The sequence below is a fragment of the Mesocricetus auratus genome, unplaced genomic scaffold (genome assembly GCF_017639785.1).
Source record: "Mesocricetus auratus isolate SY011 unplaced genomic scaffold, BCM_Maur_2.0 Super-Scaffold_100019, whole genome shotgun sequence".
Classification (NCBI taxonomy): domain Eukaryota; kingdom Metazoa; phylum Chordata; class Mammalia; order Rodentia; family Cricetidae; genus Mesocricetus; species Mesocricetus auratus.
Genome location: NW_024429200.1, coordinates 1325590 through 1350897, shown reverse-complemented (window position 1 = coordinate 1350897; position 25308 = coordinate 1325590). Strand labels below are relative to the sequence as shown.

Sequence of the window (25308 nt, the reverse complement as noted above, 5' to 3'; positions counted from 1 at the left end):
TGGATGAGGTTTTGTTTCCTAGGCAAACGAGATGGAGAGTTTGGAATGTGGAAGCCCCAGCCTGTAGAAGAGGAGACGAATTTCTCCCCATCCTAGGACCTAGGACAGTGTCTTCTGCCAAACCATTATTACTCCGATCATTTTTGGCTTTTCTCTTCACTGGCATCCCTTTCTGCAAAACTGTTTCCTGGTGGGCGTGACACATGCCTTTAATCGAAGCACTCCTGAGGGAGAGGCAGGGCGATCCTATGGCATTGAGACTAGACTGCTGGTGAGTTCCAGGCCAGTTAGGGTTAGGGATTCATAGTGAGGGCCTGTCTCAAACAAAATGAAATAATAACCCACAGAAAAATCAAAACAACAATAAACCTGCCTCACTTTTTCTAGTTTCTTGAATTTGGTACCCTATTTTCAACATCACTAGGAGACTCAACAGCTGTACCATAAGTCCACCAAATGCCGCCCCCACGTGCAGGGCAGTAATGCCATCTTTGGCCCCACTTGGAGTCTTCCCGTAGGCTGACGAGGCAGAGAGGTAGGGAGGGGAGCTGCCTCAGTCCAGAGCTCCTGGCTCCAGAACTCCGAGGGGGAACTTGAGGAACTGGGTGGGCAGCGGCCATCCTGGTTACATGGTAGCCAATCCCTACTGCTCTCTTGGTTTTTAGCCCGCGTGTGAGCGTGGTCCTCTGCACCCACAGTGCCTTGCTCAAGCGTAGACTAGCTCTGTGTGAATTTGCAGAGGACCTGTGTTCTCCTCCAGGAGAGCCAGCTAGCCAAGGCTCTACCCAGGGGATAAAGGGAATTAGCCCTGCTGGGGAAGGACAGTGACTGTGACTTCTGGTTGTAGAACTCAATGCTGTTATCATGGAACTTGTGCTGGGGTAGATTAGGAAAAGGAGAGAAAGAGTGGGCAGGTAAGAGAAGCTGGCACCAGGCCACTTAACTGTAGCCAGAAGTTGACAGCTGAACTCCGCTTAGGGCTTGGGTGAGGCCAAGGTGTGGCCCTTGGAGACCGTGGCACACAATTAATCGGCCTTGACAGGTGTGGCAGTACTAGCCATGCTCACTGCCTGGCTTTTGTCTTTTCCTGTTCTTGCCTCCAGTCAGGCCTGGCGAGGCCCCACCCAAGTCTACCTAGGAGGGACCACTGCAAAATGGACGTGCACTCTGTTTTGAGGGAAGGAAAACATTTGGGAGTACAAGAGAGGTTATAATCGCACAGGATGAATATGCTGCATACCCGTGAATTGTTTACTTAATTCACTTATTCTTGGCAGTTCTCCAACTTTATTTGACATCCAGCAGTTAGTTCTCATCTACACTGAGCGTCTGCAGACTTTGAATGCGGTGACAGGCACGTGTGTCACCAGTGTGCAGGGCTTGTTTGGTGAGTCCTCATCCTCATTGTGTTTTTTTAGACAAACACACGCAGGGTACAGGGTGGAACATTCCTCATTCCTCTGGCCCAGACGGTGTTATCCAGCCCTGTATCAAAGCACACATCTGGAGTCCCCTTCTCCTCCATGGAAAATTCCCAGGTTTCCCTGAGTGCCCTAGGGACTGGATTCGTGAAGCCCACTCCACGGGTGTGCTTTGTGAATGCTGATGGTGAGTTCTGGGGTCACCACCTCGCTGACGGCAGAACATCCCTTCTTCTCGCCAACCTTCTTCCTGGGAGCCATCCTGCCAGGCCCAAGTTGGAAAGGATAGGGTGGAGAGATTGTGGTCTGTTTAAAATGGCTAAATTTTGGGGCTGGAGAGATGGCTCAGAGGTTAAGAGCACTGGTTGCTCTTTCAGAGTTCAAGTCCCAGCAACCACATGGTGGCTCACAACCATCTGTATCGAGATCTGGTGCCCTCTTCTGGCTTGCAGGCGTACATGCAGGCAGAACACTGTGTACATAATAAAGAAATCTTTTTTTAAAAAAAATGGCTAATTGTGGGCTGGAGAGATGGCTCAGAGGTTAAGAGCACTGACTATTCTTCCAGAGGTCAATTCCGGGAAACCACATGGTGGCTCACAACCATCTTGAATGAGATCTGGTGCCCTCTGCTGGCCTGCAGGCAGAAGACTGTATACATAATAAATCTTTCTAAAAAAATGGCTAATTGTATGTTCTGTGGCTTTCACTGAGATGAAATAAGGAAACAGGAGAGGAGAACGCCATGGCTGCAGGAGTACTGGCCTGGGGCTCAGGGAAACAATGTCAAAGGCCACAATAGTATCCAGCGTCCCTCAGCCTCTGCACCCCCTTTGCTCTGACATCACATTCCCCAGGCCCCTAGAATTCAGGCACTACAAGGTCAATGGCTTGATTAACATGATGCAGATACCTGGGGACCTGGGATGAAGGGAAAAGCTGCCCAGCAACCACGAGGCCTCTCCCTTTGAGAAGGAATGCCATCCTTTATTGGTTTCTATGTTTGTATATATTTTCTCCTTTTTCAAACATTTAAAGCGCGCATGCTGCATGCATGCAGCGCGTGTGTGTGTGTGTGTGTGCCCATGTGAATGCGCGCAAGTGCCCCGGAAGAGGGCATCAAGGCCCCCTGGAGCTGAAGTTATCGTCAACTGTGAGTTCCTGATTGGGTAACAGGAGATGAGCTCAGGTTCTCAGCAAGGGCAGCAACTGCGCTCAACTGAGCCGTCTCTCTAGCGCCTGTTTTAAAAACGTGTACGTGTGCCTGTGTATGCATGTGTAGTTGCTGTTATTTGCTTGGATAGTGCATGTGTGGTGTCTCTGTGTGTGTGTGTGGTGTGTGTGTGTGTGGCCTGTTTTGTGGAAGTCTGAGGACAAATTTGGAGGAGTCAGTTTTCTCTTTCCAGTATGTGGGCCTGAAGACTGAGCTCAGGTCATTAGGCTCCACACTGAGCTCCACCTCATTTCTTTGTTTTGATTTTATTTTATTGCTTATTCACATATGTGTTTGTATGTACATGATGTGAGGGTAAGTAAGAGCAGGGGCCGGAAATGGACATTGAATCCCCTAGAACTGGAATTGCAGATGATTGTGAGCCACCGTGTGGTTGCTGGGAATTGAATCTAGGTCCTTTGGAAGAGCAGTCAGAGCTCTTAACTGCTGAGTTTTCGCTGAGCTCCTCCCCACACCCCTACATGTAACTGTTTGGACTTCCAGCTCCCGAATAAAAAGGAAACTTTTTTTTTTTTTTTTTGGTTTTCGAGACAGGGTTTCTTTGTGGCTTTGGAGGCTGTCCTGGAACTCGCTCTTGTAGACCAGGCTGGTCTCAAACTCACAGAGACCCACCTGCCTCTGCCTCCCGAGTGCTGAGATCAAAGGCGTGCGCTACCTACACCCAGCAATGTATAGCTTTTAATAGGAGTAATAGGATGGTTTTGGGTGAGAGCCTCACGAGGCGAGATATAAATACTATGGGGGCCTCTGACATCACGTACCACTTCATGCATTCTGGCAGCACTGTTTCTCAACTAAGAGCACTGTCTGTCTATAGTCTGTCCCATGTCAGGTGTGGTGGTGCATGCCTGGGACCCTAGTCCTGGGGAGGTTCAGGCAGGATTTTGGCAAATTCAAGGCCAGCAAGACAATATTATCCCCCCCCTCGTGTCCAAACATACATGCAGGAACACAGAATCAGCCCCAGACTGTGAACAGTCATTGCCAAGCTACTGCTCTTATTATTATTATTATTTTTGCTCCAATTCTTCTTGGTTCTTAGTCTAGTCTGCTGCTTTGCATGCTGTGGGTAATGTTAGTTGATTGTCCTTAAACTTACGAAAGTGTGAGGGAGGGTATGTGGGCGGAGGACAGCAGGAGGGGGCACTCATACCATAGTCCAATAAACGAGTTGCCCAGGTTACAGCTAACACTTGTCATTTGTGCCCTCGATAGGACTCTATGTGTTCTCATGGCCTGCATGGGTACTTCCTACAGGCGTATTTTAGTATATGTGTAACACAGTAGCACACATACTCATCTCTACTTAAGCTTTTAACTTCATTTGTGTGTTTGCACGCGTGCATAAGCACACGGAATTACACACGCGGAGGCAGGAGGACACCTTGATGTGGTAAGAGTTTCAATGGGCTGGGCCGTTTTTTCATTCTTATTTTAGGAATATGTTAAAAGACAACCCGCAAATCCTTTAAAGCTCTAAAAAATAATATGTGCCGGGCAGTGGCGGCAAACGCCTTTAATCCCAGCATGCGGGAGGTAGGGGCAGGTGGATCTCTGTGAGTTCGAGGCCAGCCTGGTCTACAGAGCAAGTTCCAGGACAGCCTCCAAAGCCACAGAGAAACCCTGTCTGGGAACCCACACATGGGGAGGTCTAAAGACAACTCTGTGGAGCTGTCTCCACCTTTGTGTGGCCCTGTAGAGCTTGACCTCAGGCAGCCGGGCTGCAGAGCCTCCCCCCGCCAGGAGACGCCTCTCTGCCCCCATTATTTTTCTTTACCCATGCAGCGGGTCTCCCCTTTTAGTCATAAAGAACATTTGAAAAAAGTCTCTTTGTACACATGGTCTAGCAAGTATCCCCAAGTTTATTTTTGTTTTTGCCAAGTACAAAGACATTCATAAAAATAGAGTGTTATACACTCACTAGGAATGCTGATAAAGATATTTATTTACTTATTTATTCATTCACTTGGAGTTCTTAAGTAAAACAGTAGAATAGAAAATAAGTTAGAAAAGAATGTATATTCCAAAATACTAAAAGTGGTCACTTATGGGCAATATAAAAACACACAGAATATTGCCCTCAGTGAAGTTAACTAAACAGAGGCACTTCGTGTGAGCCCCAAGCTCACATTCTTACTCTGGCTTCCCCGAGCGTCTCAGCCACACCCCCGTCAATCCTGTCCCGCTCCAGGCCAGGTCACCGAGCAGCCACCGGGCAGTGGAGGGGTGGTAGCCCGCGGCCCGCCTGAGAACCTTCCCGGGCTGCACACAGGGCTCTCGCAGACTCCCAGTGTTCCCCACAGGTCAGCTGACTGACCTCCTCAGGCTCCTCCCTCTCTGTAAGAGAACCAGCCACTCCCATCTATGTTGGCTAGGAGGAATAGGGTCACCGCAGCGGGGTTAGGCCACAGGATATATAAATTTCAGGTCCCTAAGAACATTTTATTAACAATTAACAAGGTTTTCTCGTTGCACGTGTCCCTAAACGCCCACGGGCTGTTGGGGCAAGAAGAGTTCTATGTGACTTCTTTCTAAGGGGCAAAGGAAAAAACCACAAAACCCCAGTCAAGAATAGTGAAGGCCACAGTCTCTGCCACCAGGTGGCGTCATAGACCAGCCGGGAAGAACCGGGGTGGCTGGCAGCCGCATCTCTTTAAGATAACTTCGATGGCAGCTACTCTTCCTGTCTCCTCCCTCTCCTGGCTCCGCAGCTGTCAAAGGCTGACCCAGAAAAGATGGGAGGGGGCGGGAGAGACTCTTCTTAGCCCTAGCAAGACAGAATGAAGACCCAAACACCTTTCTCCTTCTTCTCTTTTAATATCTAAGATATGAAGATGCCAGAGCCCAACCACAGTAGCAACAGTTGCGAGTTGGTAGGTGCCTTCCAGGGCTGCCCTGAGCATCCGCCGCCTGCCCAGCTCACAGGCCCCACCCTGGGAGGAGGTGGGGACGGCCTACGGCCTCGCAGAACGCTGTTAGAAGCCTATGGTCCCCCTGGGAGAGGTTCTCCTTGAGCCAAGAGGAGGGTTATTTCTTATGGAGAAACTTCATTTTGTTGCCTAAAAAAGAAAGCGAGAAGACCTTGTGAGGGAGGGAAGGAGGGGTGGAGGGAGGGAGGAGGGAGGGAGGGAAAGAGGGAGAGAGGGGTGGAGGGAGGCAGAGAGGGGGAAGGGCGGACACAAGAAAGTATGTGTGGAGTCAGCTGTCTCTTCCACTTGTATTCGGGTTCTGGGAATTAGACTCAGTCGGCAGGCTTGAGGTTAAGCGTCTTTACCTGCCGAGCCGTCTTGCTGACTGAACTCCTCATTTCCCTGTCATCGCCTCCCTCTCATGTGCTGGGGGTGCAGGTATGCCCTGCTGCCAAGCCCAGGCTCTCTTTTCCTTACAAGAACCTTCTTTTGTTTATCCAGACAGGGTTTCTCTGTATTGTTTTGGAGGCTGTCCTGGAACTTGCTCTGTAGACCAGGCTGGTCTCGAACTCACAGAGATCCTCCTGCCTCTGCGTTCCCGAGTGCTGGGAATAAAGGCGTGTGCCACTAGGACCTTCCTGCACTGGGAAGCTGGGTGGAGTCGCCTCCTGTGTCACTCCTTGTCTGGCCTCGGGCCAGCGTCCTCTGTTGGGTTCCCAACGGAGGAGACTGCAGCAAGGATGCCCAACCCGAGGGCCCAGGGACAGATTCAGGGAGGCAGTCAGCCTAGTGCCAGCTTCCTGTATCACCGAGGGGCCCTGGCTCTGGGGACTGAAGGGGCTGAGAGTCTAGGGACGCCGTTTAGATCTGAGGCTGCTGACAGAGACCCAGGCCTTACCCAGACCCTTGAGGAACTTATTGACTCCGCTGTGCTCTCCGCTGGGCAAGGTTTCCAGGTACTCCTGGGCTCGGACCTCAAACAGACCTGGTGACAAGAGGTACCCGGGATGTATCAGATCCTTGCCTTTTCGCTTCTGCACAAGACCCCTCCCTCTCTGGAAAGGGAAGTCTTGCTTCCGAGATGCAGCTGTGCCTATGAACACGGTTTCAAGCCTGAGGTTTATGTTTTACTATCCCTACAAGCGGGGCGCCTTGTGTAATAGCTGTGGAAAGCTGGAATGCACGCTCACACACGAGCACGCTCACACACCAGATCCCATTTCATTCCTGCTATACTCTCCCCCAGCCCTCCAAGGCAGGGTGTCTCTGTGTAGCCCTAAGCTGTCCTGGACCTCACTCTGTAGACCAGGCTGGTCTCAGACTCACAGAGATCCACCTGCCTCTGCCTCCCTCCCAGCTTCTAGGACTGAAGACTTGTATCACCACCCCGGCTCCTGCTACCTCTCTTACCAACAGCAACTTGTGAACCTGGCTAACATACACCGGCAGCTCTTCTGAAGAGAGGCCTCGAGTGAGGCCTGTCCTTTCAAACCCTGGAGTCCCCTTTCTCTTGTCCTGTGGAAACCCTCGTCAGAGTGTGGCTGCCTGTCTCTTGTGTGCAAACGGCTGTGGGGGCACAGGACTCTGAGCTGTGTTCACAGCACTAGGGGCCAGGGGCGGGGCCGGGGCGGGCTCTTCTGGAACCTTCTGGCCTTCTGTGTAGCCGTGCTGCAGGGGTAAACGCCTTCCCTTCCCAGGTTTAGCTGCCATCAAAACCGCATTTACCATCATTCCTAGATTTTAGGTTCCCAGAACGGCCAAGACAAAGGACAACCCGGTGTCTCCCTCATTTCCCGCTCCTTGTTCCCTTTTTCCCTATGGAGCCTATGCAGACAGGGACAGGAGGGAGCAGGAGAGAATTCAGAGAAGAGGGAGAAGGGCAGCAGCGGGTGATAACTGAGGAGGACGCCCGGATTGCTTAGTGGTAGCCCAAGGCCGCAGGCACCAGCCAGGCCATGATCTCCTGATTCTTTATCCCCTCCACGGTCCCTGGGCAGGGGGGCAGGAAGAGGGGCAAATGGGAAGAGCAGAGGGGTCTGGGAAAGAGGAGAGGGAAGCGCAGAGAAGCAGGAGGGACAGAGGAAACCTGGGAGGGGCAGAGGCGGGCCACGCTCCCTGTCCGGAGGCCAGAATACTGTGCCTGCCCGCAGCTCCGTCTGTGACCTCCCTGCAACTCTTGGTCCACTTAGAGCCCAGGTGGCTGTCCCCGCACTGCCCCGCACTGCCCCGTGGTGTCCTCACCTTTGGCGTCCTGCCTGCGTAGTTCCCGTTCCTGGATGAAGCCTCGGAACGTCTGGGTCTCCATGAAGACTTCCAGAAACCGCCGCAGGCTCTTAGAGGACACGGCTTTGCGGAAAGCCTCTCGCTGCAGGCTCCTCTCCTCGCCTGATGTCATGAACAAGGAGTAGTGACCCACCATCTCCACAAAGAACCGGACAAAGGCTTCCGACACCACTTCGTTCAAGGGGCTGGACTCAGGGCCTGAGCAAGGGGTACAGAGGCCGAAACAGTAAGGAGAGCCGGCGGGCCAGAGCCCAAGACAGTCAGTTACTGATCACAGCAACAGCCACTTCCCTCCGGAGCCAGCTGTCACCATCCAAGAGAAAGGGGACTTAAAAGTTACTCCCCCCCCAGAAGTATTTTAGAACCTAAGTGGAGAAATTCCTACAGCTACTGCTGTAATGAAATCCAGGAGAAGGGCTGAGCCCCACTTTCTCCCCTCACGCCCCTAGGCTCTCACTCAGGCACCCAGCTGCTCCAAAGTCCTGGCATTTACCATGCACACAGTCTAGCGGGCCTCCATCCTGGTCACAGGCCAGGTCATTCCTCTGTTCCAGAATGTGTTCCAGGGCTACCTGAAGCTTCCGGGGCAGGATGGAATCCTCGTCCTCCATCTGTAAGGCAGGAGACCCAGGTGGGCAGAGCTACATCTGGCTAGCCATGAGCCTCTGGGTAGGCAGCTCAGCTCATAGTTTAAACTGTGTGTGTGTGTGTGTGCGAGAGAGAAAGAGGGAGAGGGAGAGGGAGAGGGAGAGGGAGAGAGAGAGAGAGGGAGAGGGAGAGAGAGAGAGAGAGAGAGAGAGAGAGAGAGAGAGAGAGAGAGAGAGAGAGAGAGAGAGAGAGAGAGAGAGAGAGAGAGAAGAAGGCCTCACTGTGTAGCCCTGGCTAGCCTGGGACTCACTGTGTAGACCAGGACTCATAGAGATCCTCCGGCTTCTGCCTCCCCAGTTGCTGGGGTTAAGGGAGTGTGCATAATTTGTTTTATGAGTGAGTGGGAGCATGCGTGTATGCATGTGTGTAGGAATGTGTGGTTTTCTTGTTCCATGTGGGTTCTAAGCTGGAACTCAGGTCATCAGTCTCTATGGCAGGAGCCTTTACCCACGAAGCCATCTTACCTGCCCTCAGCTCCCAGAGTAGTGGAAGAGATGTGCTTAGAGCCAGAGATTTGAGGTTCAAATCTCCATTCTAGCTCGTACAAGCTGTGAGAGCCTCAGAACCTTCGTCTGTAAGATGGGCCATCAGTACCAGCCTCAGATTACACTTGGTACAGTTCTCTTGTGAAAACGCCTGGGGTTCCGTGGGTTCTTGTAGATCTTTCCCACCGCCCTTACCCTGAAGGGAGGCCAGCACTCATGGGGAGACCTGGCTAGGGAGGGTAATCGGTGCCTGGTGAGGCTGCCTTTGCAGCTGGGCCTTCGAAGTGACAGCAGACTGAGCTGATGGTGCGGGTAACATAATACTCAGCCAAAAATAAATGTGCATCAGTTTCTCTTATAAGGAAAATACTATGACCAGCACAGAATCAGACCAAAGTGCTGAGCATGATGTCTGAGGTCTGTAATCCCAGTAATCTGGAAGTGGGAGCTTAATTCCCAGGCCAGGCAAGCCTGGGCTACAGAGTGAGACCTTGGCTCAAAAGGCAAAGTCTAAACAACAAAATCTCTGCCACCACCATCACCACACCACCGCAACAACAACCATCACCGCTACCAAACGACCACCAAAACACCACCACCAGCACCACCACTGTCATGCATGTCTATAAACCCTTAAAACCATCCCGTTTGTTTTTAGCCTCCTCCCAAGACATGCCTGATGTCTTGGTAGGTTTTCCTGTCAATCTGTTTTTGTGAAGACAGAGTGTCTTTCTTTATATAGCTCTGACTAACCTGGAACTTACTATGTAGACCAGGCTGGCCTCGAACTTACAGTGATCAACCTGTCTCTGCCTCCCAAGTGCTGGGATTAAATGTGTGGGCTACCATGCCCAGCTTCTGTCAATATTATTTTTTGAGGATTTATTTATTTATTATGTACCCAGGGTTCTGCCTGTATGTACACCGACATGTCAGAAGAGGGCGCCAGATCTCATGTAGATGGTTGTGAGCCACCATGTGGTTGCTGGGAATTGAACTCTACCTCTGGAAGATCAGCCAGTGCTCTTAACCACCGGGCTGGCCTAGAATGCAGAGATCTGCCTGTCTCTGCCTCCCGAGTGCTGGGACTAAAGGTGTGTGTCACCACCTCCTGGCTTCCTGTCAATATTTTTAGGATATGCAGACATATGATTTTCTTTCTACTTATTTCGTCTTTCCCTTACTTTATTTTTTTTAAAGAAAAAAAATAGAATCAGGTTGAAGGAATGATTCATTGGTAGAGTTTCTTCTCTAGCATGTGCAAGACCTGGACACCATCTCCAGTACCAAAACAAACAAGCAGAAAAGAAATGAAGAAAAATCAGTAAAATAATGTACATAAATGTTGGGTCTTCACTCCTTTACGATTTTGGGGGGGGGGTGGTATGGGCTCTGAACTCACAATCTCCTGTGTGGCCCAGGTGGCTTTAAATGTAAGGCAATCCTCCTGCTCCCTCCTCCCAAGGGCTGGAATTACATATCTAAGCCATACCTGGCTTTTGTTTGTTTTCTGAGACAGGGTCTTCATCTTCCTGCCTCCTCCTCTCTGCTAGGATTACAGGGAGGTTACCACCAGGCCTGACGTGTCCCGATTCATTCGTGAATGTGTGTGTGTGCGTGCGTGCGTGCGTGCATGTGTGTGTGTGTGTGTGTGTGTGTGTGTGTGTGTGTGTGAACTGAACCCTGGTCTTCTGGAAGAGCAGCAAGTGCTCTTAACCTCCGCGTCAGCTCTCCTGTGCCTTTTTTAAAAATTAAGACTTATTTTTTTTAAGACCACCTGAAAATGCGTGTGCATGCGTGAGTCTGTGCGTGTGAGCGCAGTGCCGGAGGAGGCCAGAGACGCTGGGTCCCTCTGAAGCTGCTGTCCAGGTGAGCTGCCTGCCGTGGGTGCTGGGAAATGAGCTTGAGTTCTTTACAAGTTCCCACAAGCGGCATGAGCTCTTTGCTGCTAACCCCCTCTCCAGCCCGTGTCCCGACTACTAACTGGCCTTTTTGTGTCCGTACAGGTGAAAAGCAGTCTTTGCTGAAGCCTTCCTCTTTGTTGCCTCATCCCGGGCTGGCCTTGGCCTGGGGGTGGGAGGTCACAGCTGAGCTAGAGCCCTTCTGGAGCTGGAGTCGAGCCCCCGGAAGACTTGGGAGCACAGGAGAAGCCGGCTGAGCTGGCGTTCTACTCACCTGTCTGAGGAACCGATCATTGATGAGATCGACCACAAGAACCTACAGGACAGAGGGAAGGGAATGAGTATTGTCACCAGGGCTTCTGGGAGAAAGACGGAGTGTGTGTGTGAGTGTGTGTCTGTGTGTGTGTGTGCGTGTGTGTGCACGCGCGCGCGCGCGCTCTGACAGACTTAGGAATGTCCTACACTGGTACTGAAGGCTAGGACACATGTTGTCAGCAGCTGGATTCCTGGCCCTGTTCTGACTATGGCATAGCTTCTTTCTGTTTCTTTTTGTCTGTCTATGGGTTACTGATGCCAGAGGCCCCCTACTTTCTAAATTTCTACTTCTCCGCCCCGTTCCACATTGGGGTTCACCCTTTCATCCCTGAGGTGTTCACTGAACCTGCCAGCTCTCCAGAGGGGCAAGAGAAGAGACTAGGAGAGGAGTGGGGTCTGGAGGAAGGAGGATGGGGCGGATAGGGCTGTGTCTGATGCCAGGCCACCCAAGTGGCTGCTTTATACGGGGCCACTTCGTTTCGAGGGGGAAAACGGTGTGTATAGTCACCAGGGGGGCTGACCCGTGGGAGGCCCCGGGAAGGACCTGTCACAGCGCAAGCCCCGGAGGCGCCGCTCCCTCCTCTCTCTGTGGCCCCGGGGGAAGGAGGGGGGTGCAGGGATCCGGGGCTCACCTCTTCCAGTGGCAGCTCCCTGAGCAGCGGCAGCGAGCTGGAGAGCAGCCCGATGAGGAAGGGCGTGGGGGAGCACACGATGTCAATCATGGCAGGGGGCAGCACGGGGATGTAGGTGTGCTGCCAGCTGAAGGGGTAGATGAGCGCCACCACGGCGTGGCAGCACGTGGACAGCGTGCTGCGGGAGGGACGGACAGACAGACAGGAGAGGCCGGGTCAGTGTGGGCCAGGGCGGGGCTTCCATAGCAGGGGCTGGGGTTCCTCCAGAGAAGCCTTGGTTAAACACACAGCTCTCACATGACCACAGACAGCCAACACACCAACACATACACACAAAAAAAAGCGTCCGGTGTCACTAACGGTCAGAGAGATGTAAACCACAACCACGCTGAGATTCCAATGGCAGGAGCACCCGCCCACCATGCACGCCTTTAATGCCAGCACATGGGAGTCGGAGGCAGGCAGGTCTCTGTGACCTGTCATCCAGCATGACCCTGAACTACTACCGTCTGAGCGTCGGGATCATAGTGTGTGTGTGTGTGTGTGTGTGTGTGTGTGTTCTCCCCCTGCCCCGTTTATGAGGTTCTAGGGATCGATGAGGTTCAGGGCCTTGCGAATCCTAGGCAAGCACCCTAGCTACCAACCAAATCCACAGCCCGTGCATGTCAAGGCAATCTCAAGGTAACGATGTCCTTTGTTAACCCACCAGTACAAAGGATCGAACCCAGGGCCTTCATTCTTCACCCTATTTTTTTTTTAAAAGGTCTCAGGGTCCTAGGCTGTCTCACATTTACTATGTTACTGAGGACGATTTTGAGCTCCTGCTCCTCAGGCTCCCCCTCTCTGGACTGAGTGGGGATGGGATTACAGGTACACACCCCCACACCCGGCTGGAAGCGATTCATTTTGAGGAACAGGGCCCTGCCGTGCAGCTTAGGCTGACCATAAACTGGAGGTCCCCCTGTGTCACCTTCCAGAGTTCTAGGACGACATACCTGGTCTGGGGCTTCCCTGCTCTGGAAGTTTGTAGCTAAAGACATTGAGCCCTAAGAAGTCTACAGTAAACTCCAGGGAGGTTAGGGATCATTAGCCCAAGAAGGCAATCCTGTGGAAGTCAGGGAGCGAAGGGGAGGGGGTGGATGGGGGGGGCGGAGGAGACACAGAGAGACAGAGGCCCAAGGGGAGGGAGGCCTGTGTGTTTTCCCAGTCATTGCCATAGAAAAAGAAAGTGACTGTCCTTTTCCTCAAATTAGAAAAAAAGACCAATTGTCCTGGGTTTTTTTTGTTGTTGTTGTTGTTGTTTTTTGATTTTTTTTTTTTTTTTGGTTTTTTTCGAGACAGGGTTTCTCTGTGGCTTTGGAGACCAGGCCTGGAACTAGCTCTTGTAGACCAGGCTGGCCTCGAACTCACAGAGATCCGCCTGCCTCTGCCTCCCAAGTGCTGGGATTAAAGGCGTGCGCCACCACAGCCCGGCCCTGTTTGTTTTTGTTGAGACAGAGTTTCTCTGTGCAGCTTTGTAGACCCACCAGCCTCCGACACCCCTGATTGCTGGGATTAACGCAGCCACCATCCAGCCTATTCCTCTCCTGAAGTCACCCTCAGGAGAAAGCAGCCATCTTCCTGCTGCTCCAGCACTCCGACTGCAAACCAGGCGGACAGGACGGTGAGGAGACAGTTGGACCAAGGTTAGGAAAAACCACCAATCCGTGCTGACTCTAGGTGCACGGGACAGGTGAAGAGGGGTGCGGTAAGAAAGATGGAAGTCACTCTGAATTCGAATGCTCTCAGCGAAAGGAGAGCTGTATTCAGCTTCCTTTACTCCTCGTTGTGTTGGGGACAGAAATCAGGGCCTCACGCAGGCTATACCCCAACCCTGTATTCACACATGCTATACCCCAACCCTGTATTCGGTTCTGATGAGGATGTAGCGGGGTAGCCTGCTGGCCGTGTAGGTAAGGACTGCCACTCAACCATTTCTTGAAAGGAGTGTTCAGGATTTTCTCTGCTTAATGCCGAGCTGAAGGGACACTAGCCCATTGGAGCACACGCTCGGGCAGGTCCTGCCCTATTCTAAGCCGTTCCCTTTGCTCGATTACACTCCTGAATCCAGCCCTGCTACAAACCATTAGATTAAACTCCTGAATCTAGGCTTACCACAAACCGTTAGATTACACTCCTGAATCCAGCTCTGCTACAAACCGTTAGATTACACTCCTGAATCTAGCCCTGCTACAAACCGTTAGATTACACTCCTGAATCTAGCCTTGCCACAAACCATTAGATTACACTCCTGAATCCAGCTCTGCTACAAACTGTTAGATTACACTCCTGAATCTAGCCCTGCTACAAGCCGTTAGATTAAACTCTTGAATCTAGGCTTGCTATAAACCGTTAGATTACACTCCTGAATCCAGCCCTGCTATAAACCGTTAGATTACCCTCCTGAATCCAGCCCCCAGGTCTTGTACCTTATTTGACCACTTCCTCCCCCTGAGGCTGACCACCACCATGGTCTAACAATCCAAGTACGAGGTCCAGCAACCAAAAGTCTCCTTTGGGCCACATGTTTTGCCTCTCTAAGCCAGAGGCGGTCCCCTGTCCCACTCTGGGACAAAGACCCCTGCTACCTCTCCCTTGTTTCTCTCCCCTTCTCCCTCTCCCTCTGTCTCCTGCTTTTGCCCCTTATCCCTGCCCTCTGTCCCTCTGGGGCAAATAAATCTCCTTTGTGCTGAGGTCTTGGGGTCTTAAGTCGCTGCTTTTCCTCCTGGAGCCAAACATCCCCACGTCTGGTTATCAACAGCTGGTTAGCCCACAGGAGGGAGGGAACACTGGGCTCTCAGGCAGGCAGCTGTGGAGAGACTCAGCCCTCTTTCTCCAGCCCAGTCACCACCTTAAAACAAAGCTCCGTTCTGGGCAACGGGGAAAGGGAAGGCTGGGTTCTGTGAATTCTGCGGTAGTGACCGCTCTTTCTAACTCAAGCGACAGAGAAGACACGAAGGCCTCCGAGCACACCTTGCAAGCGTTCCCCAGTTACTGGAGTGAGCGCTGATGCGGTTTCGTGTGCTCCAAGGAAAAAGGGGAGATGGAGGCTAAGGGGAAGAAGCTCTTGGAGGAAGCCCTGGGCAGAGTCTGAGCGCCTCACGGGCACCGGCTGTTGCAGGAGAGGCAGCATTTGTGGAGGGTGGCCAAGGAGAACCCTCTGGCAGCTGGCTCCCATTACTGTGGGGGTGGAGGAACCTCTGAGCTCCTACAGCTGTGACCAATTGTGCAGGGGGGGAAGGGGGGAAGAGAATGCCCTCGTGGGGAAGGTGGCTGGGCCTGAGGGCTCAGTGATGGATGCGGGTGAGAGGGGCCAGGTCTCAGGATGCTTAGTTTGGGGAGCTGGTTCCTAAGGGCCGAAGCATTGTTCCAGAACATCAGGGTGTGTCTGTGAATGCTAACGTCTGGAGAAGGTGCTTCAGTGCTGGGTGCTTGGGTTCCTGAGTTAAGACACCCAGGAACTGCTCAGATGATGATTTGGCGGGCACCCTCTGGCCTCCAGAACAACGCATCTCTCCAGAGACACGGCACTTCCAGGGGCAGGAGTGAAGGGAAAACTCAGGCTGTCCTGCACGTGACGAAACCTCCCAGGGAGTTGTGTATCGCCTGCCCGCCAGACAGGACTGCCATGTTTCCCCGCCTGCCTGCACCTTTAGCTCTCAAGTAACATGTCACTGAATCTAAAAGGCACATGCGCAGGCTGGCCATCAAGAGGGCCGGCTCCGTTTTCTGTGTGACTTCAGCAAGAGCCCCTTCACCACTCCAGGCCTCACACTTGTCTCCTGTGAAAGACTCGTCCCCTGGTGTCCCCCTCCAGCTTTGGCGCCCGCAAACAACGAATCTGTACATCCAGGGGCTGGAAATGGGAACTCTCTCCTGAGACCGCAAGCTAAGCCAAGGGTCCCACAGCGAGGCGTGTTAGCATGCCGGGACCCAAGAATGACAGTGACGTCGCACTCTGAGGGACTGACATTTGGAGGGTCTGGTTACTTAAGGAAGTTGTGAAGGGGAAGGCCAGACAGAGGCAGCATGAGCTGGGTACACTGGCCCCAAGGAAAGATCTGGAACGTGTCCTAGCCAAGGACACTTAGTGATGGCTTAGAGGGCAACAGCATTTGCGTATGGCTTCGTTAGCCTCTAAGCTGTGCTCCAAAGGCGATCTTCCTGGCGTCCATACTACAAACCAAGGGAGTTCATATTTGGTCAGAGTGTACCCTTAGTCTGTCGAGACAGGGCCTCGTATACCCCTGGGCTGCAGGGAGAGTGATTTTGAGTCTCACATCCTCCTGCTCCATAGCACTGGGGTTATAGGCATGGTCCACCATGCCTGATTGTAGGTGTGGTCCACCATGCCTGGTTTTTTTTTTTTTTTTTTTTTTTTTGGTTTTTCGAGACAGGGTTTCTCTGTATTGTTTTGGAGGCTGTCCTGGAGCTCACTCTGTAGACCAGGCTGGCCTCGAATTCACAGAGATCCGCCTGCCTCTGCCTCCCGAGTGCTGGGATTAAAGGCGTGCGCCACCACCGCCCGGCCTAAATGTATTTTTTAAGACTCTTGTCAAGTACCCCTAGTGTTGCCAGATGTCAAAGTGTCTTTTTTTTTTAAACGTTAGTTATTTATTAATTATTATGTATGCAGTGTTCTGTCTGCATGTATGCCCACAGGCCAGAGGAGGGCACCAGATCTCATTATAAATGGTTGTGAACCACCAAGCAGTTGCTGGGAATTGAACTCAGGACCTCTGGAAGGGCAGCCCGTGCTCTCAACTGCTGAGCTGTCTCTGAAGGCCCACAAAGGTAGTAGGTACTGCTACTGCTTGCAGACAGCCCTTGAGATGGCAAGCAGTGCTGAGTGTAGCTGGCTCATGGAAACAGAGTAAAGATGAACCAAGAGGAATAAACAAAAGAATGAATATATACAGCTGAACATGAACTTATTGTGTAGTTATCCATGTGTAGGATTTGGTTGCCTCATCCTACTCAGTATTAGATGAACCCTCAGCTTATGATTTTTTTTTGTACTATAAAAAGATAGAATATTGAGCCGGGCGTTGGTGGCACATGCCTTTAATCCCAGCACTCGGGAGGCAGAGGCAGGCGGATCTCTGTGAGTTCGAGACCAGCCTGATCTACAGAGTGAGTTCCAGGACAGCCTCCAAAACAATACAGAGAAACCCTGCCTCAGACAAAAATAGAATATTAATATTAAACACTTTGCCATCTGAAATGTTTATACGAACTTGCTTATGTGCAACCCTGGCTACAGGCCATCCTGGTCTACAGGCCATCCTGGTCTACAGGCCATCCTGGTCTACAGGCCATCCTGGTCTACAGGCCATCCTGGCTACAGGCCATCCTGGTCTACAGGCCATCCTGGTCTACAGGCCATCCTGGTCTACAGGCCATCCTGGTCTACAGGCCATCCTGGTCTACAGGTTTGGCTGAAGCTGTTTAGAGATGAGATTAGTAAATAAACAAAAGTGTTTATCATAAAGGAAATGAAGACGGGCACAGGGAAATATTTATCTGGGTTGTCATGGTGACAGACCAAGCCATCATAACAGCATGCTTTGCTTTCTATCTCAAGCTCGAGCTTGACAGAGCCTTTAGAAACACTCAATGTCCACCCTAAGATGAAACAGAGCAAAAATGTTATTCTAAATTTGATAGGTTTTTGGCTCAACTTAAAACCCTTCTGTAACTCCGAGTGTTTACCATTAACTCCCAAGCAAGTTTCTCTCGCAGCGCCCAGACTCCACAGCAACGACAACTAAACGCACTGTGTGGGGAGGGTGCTGAGGGCAGGGAAGGCCACCAGGGATGTCCCAGGGCCACTCCCTGGGCTTGTGACATATCCTGTTCTCATGCCCTGCTGTGGCCTCCCTGGGACCGGGGCACAGCAGGAAAGAGAACTAGGAGAGGCCCCCTCCTCTCTCGGCTGAGCGGGACTGCGCGTCCACGGGCGTTCAGTCTCAGATGAAGACAGCAGCTGGGATGCCAATGCTTTCCTGCTTGGGATCTTTCAGCTCGAGAAACTCGCAGCCAGCCTGCTCCCCGGGCCCTTGTTTGTTAAGGCCTGGACAGAGGACCCTCAGTTCCCTAAGGCTGCTACCCCGTAAATCAAACAGAACGGAGTAGATCCTGCCTCCACCGTGAATCAGAGAGCCAGGAATCTCAGAGGTTTCTGGCCCACAGAGAACGATCGTTTCAGATCTGAGAGAAACCTGGAAGATTCCTAGTCACACCTACTCACTGGGGCCCCTGTTGGAAGGCCACTGAGAGGAAGGAGGATGGTTCTGGAGAAAAAAAAACTCTTAGCTTTCCTAGCCACAAAAGAAAGGAAAAGAATCTTACACCTTTTCCAGGCAGGCTCTCTGCTCTGTTGACAAGACTAGCCTGAAACTCAAAACCACTCTACCCCAGCCTCTGCCTCCTAGGATTAGAGGCAGCACACACGGGCCGACTCTCAAAGGGATCCGGACGGCCCACCTGACAGACTCTCTGCATTTCTGTGGGTACACAGGGCCCCAGAGTCTGCCTGTCCTGTCACCTGTCCCACCAGTACAGCTCCTAGCTCCCCGACACTTGCTCCATTGGTAGGCAGCCCTCCCACACCTGGCTTCCTCCAGCAAAGTGAGCTCAAGCTCTGCTCCTTCCAGGGTCCCAACCCAGCACCCCTGTGACATGCCAGCAGTCAGGTGAAGGCTGCACACCCAGTCCTCAGCCCCTACAGATGTGCTCACTATCCTTCCTTTTTTCTTTTTTTGGTTTTTTGAGACAGGGTTTCTCTGTGGCTTTGGAGGCTGTCCTGGAACTCGCTTGGTAGTCCAGGCTGGTCTCGAACTCACAGAGATCCGCCTGCCTCTGCCTCCCGAGTGCTGGGATTAAAGGCGTGCACCACCAACGTCCGGCCTATCCTTCCTTTTTTCAAACAAAAAATTACATTTTTTATTTGAAGACATGGTTTCTCTGAATAGTCCTGGCTGTCATGGAACTCGCTCTGTAGACCAGGTTGGCTTCAAACTTACAGATGCACCTGCCTCTGCCTCCCGAGAGTGAGTATTAAATATGTGAGCTAACGAGCCTAGGTTCAATTGTGGCGCACACCTTTAATCCCAGCACCCAAGAGGTGGAGGCAGGCAGATCTCTGCGAGTTCGAGGCCAGCCTGGTCTACAGAGTGAGTGCCAGGATAGGCTCCAAAGCTACACAGAGAAACCCTGTCTTGAAAAACAAGACAAAACAAACAAAAATAAAAAATACTATGTGTTACTTTGCCCGCATTTATGTTTGTGCATCTTACGTGTGCCTAATGCCTGTGGAGTCCAGAAGAGGGCGCCATCTGCAGTGCTTGAGGAGGCCAGAAGAGGGGACCCCCTGTAACTGGAGTGACATATGGCTGTGAGCCTCCATGTGGGGAGCCTTCCTTTGGAAGAGCAAGTGCTCTTAACCAGGAAGTCATCTTTCCAGGCTGTGCTCCTTGCTTTTTCTTTCTTTGCTGTTTCTGAAACAGGCGCGTATATAGGCACGTTTATAGCCCAGGCTAGCCCCAAGTGCCTTATGCAGCTGAGGCTGAACTTCAGCTTCCGGCTCTCTGGCCAACACCTCCTACGTGCAGTGCCTACAGGTGTGCGTCGCCACAGCTGGCTCACAGCGTTGGGGACTGAACCCAGGGCTCTGTGCGTGCTGGGCAAACTCTCCGCCAGCTGAGCTGCACCCCAGCTCCTGTGTCTATCACTCCAGTTAGGTTTTCTTTCCTCCCTGTCTCAGAGTTCTGTAAGTCACTATTTATATCACCCCTTTAAATCGGCACCGAGACTAGTGTGATGTGGATGATTAATTTACTGGGCAAGAGGGAGCCATGTTTAACAGAAAAAGTGTCCTGTCCACCTGCAAGGAAAACAAGACCCTGGAGCCCAAAAAAATCAGAGTCTCCAGGGCTCAGTCAACCCCTATGCCCTACAAATATGGAGACCCAGGGTCCTTCCTGCTCTGGGAAGCACTCCCAGTGTGATTTGAGAGGGCTGTCCGTGTGTGGAAGCTGTGCAGAGGCTAAAATGCAACTTAAGAGGGGCGGAGGCTCCGTTGATAGAGCTACTTGCTTGTTAGCCTGGGAGAAGCCCTGGGTTCCATTCTGCATAAACAGGACTTGGTGGTGTAAGCTTGTAATCCCAGCAGCTGGGAGGCAGAGGCTGAAGGATCACAAGTGCAAAGTCATCCCCTGCTACATATAGTATTCGAGGCCAGTCTAGGATACATGAGACGGTGACCCAAAAAGAAATAAATTACAGAAATGCTATTAAGACAGTTTACACACACAGGCATACACACACACTGGTTACTATAAAGCCAGCTTCGGGCCCCAAAGGGCATAAAAATTTAGCTGTATTCCTTCCATACGAGAATCTCCCTCCGTGGCATCCAACAACTGCTGCAAAAGCCACCAGGGACGATTTAGGTGGCCCCTCCCCTGCCACAAGCTGTCCACTGTTACTGTGTCTCCAAGAGGAGAGCAGCAGACCCCTCAGGAGGTGAGGTCCCAGAGCGCAGCCCCCTCAGGAGCAAGGGGGTCTATCCGTTCAATGGGGCTGGCCAGTGTCCTGCCTGCCCACTCAGAAACCCGTCCAGGGAGGGGCAGGTGGGCTGCACTCTTTCCTCGACACTTCAGTAGAATGCTTGCCCAGGTTTTCTAACGCACGGAGCCCACGCTGCTGTTGAGGCAGCCATCTCCCCCATCTGTTCCTACCTGTCCTTTCACATTTGGTCGGCCTGCTCGGCTCCAGCCAACTCACAGTCTTGGGCATTTTCTTCAGCTTAGCCTCCCTTGGTCCAACATTTCCATCCCAGAAGTTTGTGTCCCTAACTTCACTCCTGGAGGGTTCTTGCCAAGACCTTTTTGAAATCCATCTTTCTCCCTCCCCCCCCAAAAAATCCAAGCCTTGAGAATCTAAGGGAATGGGGGGCCGTTAGGGAGCGGGGAGTGGGCCTTCCAGAACATGGACACAGTTACCACAGAGCCACTGAAAGCTGATCCTGGTCACTAGAGGGTTATTACTCACCCTCAGCTTCCAGGGCCCCAACACCGAGAACTCTGTCTGAATTCCCCAGTGCCCGGGAGCTTGGAGAGCTGCCCAGCTGCCAGCACCAGCTGCAGGCTGAAGACGGGGCCTGCTTCCTGAGCTCACAGAAGGTGCAGGGAACACAACGATGGTGACGTTTAAACGTGAATAGAGAGCTCAGATGTGAGACGGGGGCAGTCAGGGAATAAAGAGCCAAGTGGCAACTGTCCAAAGAGGAGCATCATAGAGATGACCAGAGGCTCAGGGAGGGCGGGGAGGGACGCGCGGCCCTCCCCCGGTGATCTAGCTCCATGTTGAACATGCTGTCCTTTTCACTACCCTGTCCCCTTTCTTCTGTCCTCTCCAAACCACAGGCCGCGCTGCTTGTCTCTATAGCTTCCTCTCAGGTGGCCTCCACTACTTCAGCCAGTTGGTGGCCCCAGTCTTGGCCCTCCCGGAGTGGCGGTCACCACATATGTCCCCATTCTCTCAGTTTGAGGAAAGCCAATGTTTTGGCAAAAAAAAATTTTTTCTTCACACGTATTTATTGTGTGTGCGAGCACGTATGCACACATTCACCGAAGTCAGAGAACAGCTTGCCGGGGCAGGTTCTCTCCTAACACTGTGTGGTCCTGGGGACTGAGCTCAGGTCGGCTAGCTTGGTGGCAGGTTCCTCTATCTGCTGAGCCCAAGTCAGTGGTTTTATTTGTTTTGTGTCTTAAATAAGGTCTTACTGTGTGGTCCATGCTGCCCTGAATTCACAGAGATCTACCCGCCTCTGCCTCCAGGGTGCTGGGATTAAAGGCCTGAAATGATGGAAATGCAAGGAATTTTCCCTTTGCTAGAAGCTCAGGGAAAATCAACCCAAATTCTTAGTTCTTTCTGGATCTTCTTTGACTTATGATGTGGCCTTTTTGATTCAGAGAATGTGATGAATGGGGTATGGATGGCATCCTATGGGAGGTAGGTGTGTGTGTGTGTGTGTGTGTGTGTGTGTGTGTGTGTGTGGTTTGTATGGGTTAGTTTAATAGCAAACAGGGAAGGGATGCCTTGGGTAAGCCTGCGCTCTTTTGAGTAGTCTTGTGGTCTTTCCCTGAGCTGCTGGCCCTTGTCCTCTCTGCCTACTCATCTCATCCTGACCAACCTTGCTCTCCACTCCAATCAGTGAGCTGTCTCACATCTCTTGAAGACACGTTCAGCCTCTCCCGATTCCTGGCCTTCGTACAGACAGCTCCTTCTGCCTGCAACACGCTCTTGGTCTCGGTGCTAAGTCAGGATATGCCCCACCCTTTGCCGTGGGAACTCGCTGCCTCTAACAAGCGCCTCCCCACATGGTCCCCTGTAGACTGCTTACTTCTTGGTCTCCCACTGGAGTGAGAACTCTGCAGGGCAGGTCCACATAGCTTTCACCTTGGTTTCCCTCAACATACAAGAGATTGCCCAGTTCATAGTGTGCCGCACAGGAAGCAGTCCAGATACCAGGCAGGCACACACAGCCTGAAGTCAGTCAGTTCTGCCTCCTTTTACACCATGATGTTGCCTCACAGGCCTCCAGGTCATCCTCGTTCCCCGGGAACCCAATCTCTACACCCTTGAGAGGCTAAGACCGAGCACCACTTCCATACACTATCACAAGTAGCAGAGGTTGGTACCTGAGTTTGTCCGCAATGAAGATGACCCTCCTTTCCAGAAGCAGGGAGGCAAAAACACTGACCAAGTGTCGGACGCTGAGGGAGGAGAAAAGACACTCAAAGTCCACGTGCTCCAGTCGGGAGTCCAGGGGACGGCACAGCTCAATCACCTGCCGGGGAATGGTAGCAGCTATGAAGGTAGGCTTACACGTTGGCCTCCCTGGAGACAAGGAAGATGGACGGCACAGGTCGTGGCCCTTGGCCAAATAAGGAGGCGTCTCCTGGAAGAGTGTATCTGGATGCCCTGTGGATGGTTTATGCTGAAAACTGACCTAGCCTCAAAGTCCTGCGGGAGATCCTGTCTTTTGAAGGCATGTTACTGCGGGAAGAAAATCCCAGGCCCACGCACGTAGCCCAGGCTGGCTTCAAATTTTCTCCATAGCTTAGGCTGGCCCTGAGCCATTAATTTGTTTGTGCATGTGTGTGTGTTTATTTGTTAAAGTGTCTGCGTGTGACGAGTGTGTATGAGTGCAGACGCACATGGGCCAAGGCACATACATGTGTGGAGACCAGAGGGCGATTTCCAGCAGTCGGTTCTCCTCTCCATAGTTGGTTCCAGAGATCAAACTCAGCTCATTGGCTTGAGCAATTAGTGCTTTAAAAAATTATGTTTTATGTGTATGGGTGTCTTTGGCCTGCATGTAGGTACACCATGCATGCAATGTGGAACCCAAAGAGGCCATCAAATCCTCTGGAACTAGAGTTACAGATGGTTATGAGTCGCCACGTGGGTCCTGGGAATGGAACCTGGGTTGTCAACCAGCACTGGTAACCACTGAGCCACCCCTCCAGCTCCAGGGTCTTCAACTCTTGCTCCTCTTTCCCCCACCTTCCAGAGGTGGGTTACAGATGTGCACCGCCACGCCGGGCACCTGCCAATCACTTCTGCGTGTGCTCCTAGTTTTTAAGCCTGCTGCATTCATCGTCTTATTCCTCACTCGCTCCAATGACCCTGGGTTCACCGCACGTTGCACGTGAGTCTCTATGCTTCTCTGTGAAGGGCTGACTTCTATACAGTGACGTCAGCAGAAACTAGGTTTTCCTTCCGCCACAGCTCCCACTTAGTACTCTTCCCCACGCTGGGGCTTCCAAACTCGTAACCTCAGCTACAATCCCGCAGCCAAGCTTTGTAACCTCAGCTACAATCCTGTAGCCAAGCTTCCTACACCTGCATGGAAAGGTTCTGGGTTCCCAACAACTGCTCGGTGCTGGACAACTGGGTTGATCCGGTACGTCCCTGATGCACCCTCATCTCTTCTGTGTCTAGAAGCAAACGGTTTACAGCAGAGGTCCAAGGTTGGAAGGGACTAGTGTTCTCATGTTTACAGGGCTATTTGATGTGAAGAAAAAAAAAAAAGACGCAAACCAAGTTCCTCATCAGGTCCCAGGGTCTGACCGAGTAAATATTAAGTGGTGCCCAAGATGGTCTTCACTGAAAAGACCAGTTCAAGTCATAAACCTATCAAGCGATGCAGACTTAAGATGTGAATAGACCAAGAAGACAGATGACTGATGGGACTTCGAAAGAAGCCGCTGACACACAGTGCATGTCTCTGGAGAAACTGCATGCTGTGCAGCATGGCCCTTGTGGGTTGCTCCCTGGAGCCAAGCCTGGGCTGGAGAGACTGGCTCGGCTGAGGTGGGGTTCATGAGAAGTGATCAGGGAAACCACTGAGCCGGACGCCCTGCTCAAAGACATGGCCTCTCCTAACACAGGGACCTGGCTGGCGGGGCCACCTGTCTGACAGCTTACCTCGGTCCCCGAGCCTGGCAGGAAGTTCTTGACGACGATGGTTTTGCCCAGGGCTGGGAAAGGGGCTTCCATGACACTCCTCATGAGGGGCTGCACCAGAGCAGGGGAGATGCCTCTTCTCTTTTCCACCTCGTCCAAGATCTGCAAGAATCGGAAAAGCAGCTCAGCTCTGCTATAGCGGGCCCGCCACAGTGACTCAGGCACTTGGGGGACGGAGGGGAGGGGGCTCACGTGGCCCCGTTTGCTCCTGACTATGCAACACTGGCCCCAATACTTTTCTCCTGCGTGTCCCTTTATCATGTGACTCTGTAGCTCATATGACTTACTAATAGGGAAACCATAGTTTCTTCTTTGTCTTTGGTATGTGACTTACTGGGCTACCCCCAGCCAAGGGCTTTTGTGTGTACTAGGGACTGAGTTACAACGCTGATCCACAACCCTCACTCCCTTCCTTTGTCTGTGCCTGTCTCTGTGGTAGTTTCCATGTATTTGGCTCTTAGGGAGTGGCACTACAAGAGGTGTGGCCTTGTTGGAGGAGGTGTGGTCTTGTTGGAGGAGGTGTGGCCTTGTTGGAGGAGGTGTGGTCTTGTTGGAGGAGGTGTGGCCTTGTTGGAGGAGGCTGCTTGACACAAACCTTTAACCCAGACCTTGAGGCTGGAGGGCACACCTGTAATCTGGGCCACACCTTCTGTTCAGGAAGTGTGTCACTGTGGGGGTGCTCAGAACTTCCTGTTGCCTGCAAGATGTAGGACTCTCAGCCCCAGCGCGGCCAGGCTCCCCTTCATGATCATAACGGACTGTACCTCTGAAACTGCAAGCCACCCTCGATTAAATGTTTTCTTTGTAAGAGTTGCCGTGGTCATGGGGTGTCTCCTCACAGCAAGAGAAATGCTAACCAAGACAGTCTCTGTCTCTCCTTCAGGACACAGTTCTTTAAATCCTC

General features: G+C 52.1%; 1 protein-coding gene across 9 annotated transcripts in view; it reads right to left on the bottom strand.

The window, feature by feature from the left end:
• Positions 1-4499: 4499 nt before the first annotated feature.
• Positions 4500-25308, bottom strand: part of Dennd2a (DENN domain containing 2A) — a 91132-nt gene continuing 70323 nt past the window's right edge. For 7 of the 9 annotated variants that reach the window (XM_040728793.1, XM_040728798.1, XM_040728794.1 and 4 more), the window contains 8 exons: positions 24366-24506; positions 22574-22722; positions 11829-12006; positions 11156-11197; positions 8341-8458; positions 7806-8045; positions 6463-6549; positions 4500-5714 (listed from right to left, as the gene is read on the bottom strand). In XM_040728793.1, coding sequence (XP_040584727.1) covers positions 5683-5714; positions 6463-6549; positions 7806-8045; positions 8341-8458; positions 11156-11197; positions 11829-12006; positions 22574-22722; positions 24366-24506 — 987 coding nt within the window. In that variant the 3' untranslated portion in view covers positions 4500-5682. Of the gene's footprint in view, positions 5715-6462; positions 6550-7805; positions 8046-8340; positions 8459-10697; positions 11048-11155; positions 11198-11828; positions 12007-22573; positions 22723-24365; positions 24507-25308 lie in introns of those variants that run through there. The other 2 variants (XM_040728799.1, XM_040728800.1) reach the window with 2 other exon arrangements.